At 43.8% G+C, this 6,000-nt stretch overlaps 1 protein-coding gene across 3 annotated transcripts in view; it reads right to left on the bottom strand.

Moving 5' to 3' along the window:
- Window positions 1-5,031, bottom strand: part of CAMK4 (calcium/calmodulin dependent protein kinase IV) — a 235,755-nt gene extending 230,724 nt beyond the window's left edge. The window contains exons 1-2 of one of the 3 annotated variants that reach the window (XM_045999873.1): window positions 4,945-5,031; window positions 3,941-4,179 (exon numbers count right to left, since the gene is read on the bottom strand). In XM_045999873.1, coding sequence (XP_045855829.1) covers window positions 3,941-4,101 — 161 coding nt within the window. In that variant the 5' untranslated portion in view covers window positions 4,102-4,179; window positions 4,945-5,031. Of the gene's footprint in view, window positions 1-3,940; window positions 4,180-4,534; window positions 4,658-4,944 lie in introns of those variants that run through there. The other 2 variants (XM_045999872.1, XM_045999874.1) reach the window with 2 other exon arrangements.
- Between the last annotated feature and the right edge of the window lie 969 nt (window positions 5,032-6,000).

Below are 6,000 nucleotides of genomic sequence, written 5' to 3' on the forward strand. Positions count from 1 at the left end.
ATAAGAATAAACATTGTTTTACGAAACTTGTTTCCATTCTAAACACACACAGTTTCTATTTTATACACACCTATGCCTCACCATCTAAATCTATTTGGTTCCTAAGCAATAATACCTATAGCAAGGGATCCTATGAAACTATGCTTTAATTCTTTTGCCATATAAATATACTCTTTTAAATTGTGGACCAGGTTGTGGGTTGGGGGATGGTGACTGAAATTCACTAACTTAAACTATAGTTAAGAAGAATGGAAATTTATCTAAAAATTTATTGCAAGATAATTCAACACACTTTTCTTCTTTTGTACGAATTATCTTTCCTTTGGTTTCTTTTAACTTTTGTATGTGGGAATACATTTAGTTTTGCCTACATTCTTTCAGTCTCATACTACAGAGAGAAACAAGAGGTGGGAAATAACTGAAAACAAGGTTTGGGTTTCGATGCATAATCCCCACCACAGGGCAGCCCAGGCCAAATCCTGTCCATCCCTGTGCCAAACCACTAGACAGAATCTGGACCAGATGCAGGTTCTTCTTTCCCTTAGAAAAGACTTTAAAATGCCAGCTTCTCAAATCACTGGGCAAAGGACCAACTACTCTCTAGGATAGGGAGCTTTGAATAAGATCATGGCCATATGAATTAGCCATGAGTTTGTTGGGGCATCACAATTTTTGTAAACTTTTTGACAAACTCTATAAAGAAAGCATTATTTTCAGTATATGTGCTGCCGAAGCGAGCACAAGAAAGCATCATTTTCAAATGTGATCTTAGAAAAATTAAATTAGCTTGCCTGATACTCTTTAAATAATCTTCCTTACTCCCACCCCTCACCCCCATCCTGATACATATACACACACGCGCGTGCACGCGTGCACACACACACACACACATATATATATTAGAATAGAATAAAATAAGAGCTATCACATGGCCTTGGGCTACCTGTAAAACACTGCTGCCAGCACTATATAGGGGTTTCAGCTGGCTTTTACTCCCTAAAATTTCCAAACATATCCTCAGCGTGTGTTGCCCTAATAGTCACATGTCCAATGGCACCCTGGTGGCACAGTCATTGTTAAGCATCTGTCTTTGGCTCAGGTCATGATCCCAGGACCCTGGGATTGAGCCCCTTGTCGCATCAGTCTCCCTGCTCAGTGCAAAGCCTGCTTCTTCTCTCCTACTACCCCCGCTTGTGTTCCTTCTCTGGCTTGCTCTCTCTCTGACAAATAAATAAATAAATAAATTTTTTTTAAAACGTAGTCACATGTCCAATCTTCTTTAATTTATGAGTCAATAGCTTACAAAAGATAATTTTAACAGAGGAATGACTACACACAAATTAACTTAATCTGGTGGGGATTGTCTGTACCCTGGAACTAAATATAGTGACATTTCACACTAAGGTCTTCATTCCCTTAGCATCTTAATGACAACTGTGTAACTAATGAGTTAAATGTTTTGGCCTTAGAGTCACCACTGACAGGCAGATTTGGCCCAAGACTGAGAGTTAAGAGAATAAAGACTTGAAACCAATCGAGTCTTAACTTTATCCCTAGTGAAGGAAAGACTTCTGTCAGGCAATAGTTATAATTCTGCTGTATTCTCTGGCTAGGTAGATTCTTAGTAATTATAACTGTAACCATAGTTACTTTATTTTTTAGATTTATTTTGTTGAAAAAAAATAACTGATCATGAAATGACATTTTTCAGTCTCAGCCAAATGGAGTAAACATGTACCTCACCAATACTGCCATCTACAGAGAACTTACCTAATACATATAACTACTGAAAAGCAGCAGAAGAGAGAATTTTTAGTTTTCTCAAAATATTTTAATTCCACAATTTGCAAGGCAATCAGACAGCTAGATAGCAAAGTAAGAATCTTAGCAATATACAACTGATTTATATTTGTCTTCCAAAATTTACTGCAAAATATAGCACAAAGTTTTTTTTTAAATAAACTTCAAATTCCTTAGGTTTTCCCAATGAAGTTGATCATCCCATAGATGTGTACAACTCACAATTTTTTTCTAATCACTTTTCCATTCCTCAAATGAAAGAAATGTCTTGAATAAGCAAAGCTTATTCATAAAGATAATATGTAGCTAATGAGAAGTCCCAGTCAATTAGGCATCTGGGGCAAACGTTACTCAGGGAGCAGTTACATTTGGTGGTGGGACAGTCCCTTTAGCACCAGCAGACACTTCCTCTATTAGGCAGCAGTTGCTAAAACACCAAGTAAATAATTATAAGTAGATTATCTCTTTAATCATAAATTTACACTGTTCCACTGCAGCTCACCATACAATTATAGTAAGGTTCAAACCTGACAAAAGGAGACACTTCATTTATTTCCATCTTATGAGTGAATGCATACAATTGCACATCTTCAGATGAACATTGAAGATTTTGATCAAAGTAGGATATTTATGTACACACTGTTCAATGCCCAAGTATTCTGGAACATTTTTTTAAAGATTTATTTATTTATTTGGTGGGGGGCATGAGCAAGTGGATGGGGGGCAGGAGGGAGAGGGAGAATCTCAAACAGACTCCCTGCTAAGCCCGGAGCCCATTGCAGGGCATGGAACCCAGGACCCTGAGAGCATGACCTTAGATGAAATCAAGAGTTGGATTGCTTAACTAACTAAGTCACCCAGCCGCCCCTGGAAAATTTTTAAACAATGACAAATGACTATATTTTCATTCAGAAGTTTTGGTTTTCTTACATACCTCTATATCGATGAGCCATTAATAGTAGCGGCAAATTGGGGGTGGGGGTGGAAAGGTGGTTTGTGAGGTGATCCTTACCCCTTCCCACCAAGTATCAACATCCATAATCCTGCACTGTGGTCTCCAGTGGCATTTAAAAAAAAAAAAAGGCTCTTAGCTAAACTCTTTCCAACAAAAAGAAAATAGAAAATGAAATTACAATGTATTAAATACAGAAGCTTCAACTTGTCCACACTTGAAATTATATTTTCAGATTCCCTACCATAAACGGCCTGGATCTAAAATGTATGTTGAAAGGAATTCTCCTTACCTACTGATAACAGAAAGGAAAGAAGGAAAAAGGAAGGAGGGAAAGAAAAAACAATTTTCTATGTTTAAAAATATGAGAACATATGGCATCATCCACATGGCAAAACCGCTCTCTACCTGTCTGGATCTTCAGAGGAAGGATGAGGGACATTTCTGCAACCCCAGAGAGATAGCTTTTTGCATACATAATTTAAATAAATCACTCCAGCATGAAAGAAGAGCAGGGTTCTTCTAATTACCACTGCCTGGACCCCATGTGCTGTTTTTTCTTTAAAGCCACACTAGTTCATTATTCTGCCTTCAACTCTCTTAAATGATTCATTCTCCCCTTCACTCCTGAGCAGACTCTACAGGGAAGCTAGTATTTAAGTTTAATTTCTAGTGCCACTTGCTTTGGAGAGTTTGATGAGAGGAAAGGGGAAGAATCTAATTTAATAATTCTGTTATGGTTTGGAGGGGCACCCTCTGCCCCTACCCCAAAAAATAACTAGACAAACAAGACCCTCTAGCAAGCTATAATCTTGAGCAAAGACACCAATCGGGAAAGCAGGGCCCACGTGTGGTGGGAGCTGTCACCCAAGGGAAGTGGCAGCCGGCGAGAAGGAGGGAGCGAGGGTGGGAAAGTCGGGCTGCTGCTCGCAGCTGCACCGGCCTGGGTGCTCTGAGAGACACCTGACTCCCAACTTGAAAGCGCTTAGCTCCCTCCTAGACACTACAGGGGGGAGAAATCAAAGGACAGGGAGGCTGGCTCGCACATCCCCCCAGGAGCAGTCCTTGTGAAACGGACTTCCCGGTGCGCGCCGCGGGCTTCCCCAGAAGCTCGAGCCCGCTCGCAGTACAAGCCGCTCCACCACGTCCAGGGCGCCCCCCCACCTCACCCCACCACCACTGCCTTACCGTCCCAGCTCCGACTCCACCTCGAAGAAATCGCTCAAAGCATCCCTGTTGGAACCTTCGATCCAGTAATCCGGGATGAGGCTCCCGGCCCCTGGGGCCACACTGGCAGTGACCGAAGAGCAGGACGAGGCAGAGCACGAGGGCACCGTGACTTTGAGCATCTTCGCGGCGGGACTCCGGAAGCCGCCACCGCTGTCGCCGCCACTGCCAGAGCGAGAAGCCCCGCCGCCTGCTGCCGCCTGCAAACGCAGGAGCGAGAGGTGGCGTCCTTCACACACGCACACACCCACCGCCGCCGCTGCTGCTTACCCCCCCCTCCACCCCCCGTGCCTCCCCCGGCGCCCTGAGCTGCGCGCAATCTGCAGCTCCCTTCCTGCACAGTCAAAAAGGAGGGAGGGAAGGAGGGTGGGTGGAGAAGGGGGCGAGGTACTCGGAGAGGGTGTGGAGGGAGAACCCAGTCGCTGCCAGCCGGAGAGGAGAGGCGGAGGCACTGCAAAGGAGAGAGATTCCCTCCCCCTTTCGCTCTCTCCCTTACCACCTCTCCTCCTCCCTCCGCTGAGCCTTTCCAGCCCCCTCCCTTTTTCCCTTTCTCACTCCCAGGCTGTGGCTGCGGCGGTGCCGGTTTGGGCGGCTCCGGATGCTGGAGCTTGGGGAAAGCACGAGGACCAGAGCATCATCCCACGCGCCCTCCCGCGGGAGCCAGGAGCCTGGAAGGCACCGCGCGCAGTGGGACGCTCGCTCCAGGAGTGGCGGGCGCCCAGCGCGCTCTGGGAGCACATGGGTCTGGACGACCAAGCAGAGGGTGAGAGCGGGACCTGGCTGTTGCGAGTCCCTCCCACCTATCACCAGCTAATCAGCCATCCCCTGTTCATCCCTCTGTCAAAGCTTATATTGGCAGCTGGGGAGGGTGCCCTGTGGTCGTCAATCTCCCAGAGCTCCTGTGCCCAGCCCCAGTTGATAGCTGCAAGGGGAGGAAGCACGGGGTCCTCATTGACCTGACTCACCTTTGAGTGAAGTCTTCAGTTGGAAGAGATGCTGTTGTGCTGCCGCTGGCACTGCCTCCTTTAGCAGGGTTGGAGCTCCTGAAAGGGCAGGTGTTTGCTGTCTGGTTCACTCTCAACCTCTGAAGGCTGGAACAGAAATGACCCAGAGAATTACAGGTCCGGAAGGGCTCTGTGGAAGCCTAAATGCAGGACCTGTCACCATACGTGATGGAGAAGATTGCTACATTTAAAGCTATTCACTCTTTCATGGAGATGTGTCCCATCACAAGTCTGGCAACCTTCAGGCTATTCTTCTAGGTACTGGTTAAATGTATATCATTTATATTTCTACCATTGAACTTTTTTCTTTCTAGATTTCAGCAATGACAATTGATCAGCCATATTCTGTAATAAATATATAAAAAAGTAGTTATTACATCAACCTCATCTCTGGCTAAATAACTCTAGGCCCTTTCTTTAACCTTATTTCACAGGTGTCACTTTCAGAAATTTTTTGTTTTATTTTCCTCCAACATGCAATAAACCCTATCACATGCCCCCATTCCTGATAACATCAATAAACAAAGTCCAATATTATCCTCTAATTTATTGATTTATTTAGACTCTTAAGAGCTTTCATGCTATGTTGAACTACCCCCCAAAAAGCACTAAAAGCCTCAAAATTAACCTATTAGTGCTAAGAATATGACTCTTAGTTGACTGGAATTGAAAAAATAAGTATAAAAACTATCCCTCACAGATAATTTTATGAAGATGAGCATATGTTCAATTTACAAATGGCCCCAAAATATCAAGTATATGTAGATTTATACAAATTCAGTGAAATACTGAGCTATTTGGTGAAAGACTGAAAATGCTTACACAATATTTTCAGAGATTGAATTCAATAATCTTCATGTTAAAAAATCAAGTGCATACTCAAGGCAAACTAATAAAACTCTAAAGTAAATTCTAGTTCTCAGGAAGTTAAGTTTCCCTTGGCTTGCACGGACTGGTGGAGGAAGGGCATGGAGTAGTTACTAGGCCATTTTTATTCACACTTCTTTGAGTCAAGTT

Source organism: Meles meles, chromosome 3 (genome assembly GCF_922984935.1).
Source record: "Meles meles chromosome 3, mMelMel3.1 paternal haplotype, whole genome shotgun sequence".
NCBI lineage: Eukaryota > Metazoa > Chordata > Mammalia > Carnivora > Mustelidae > Meles > Meles meles.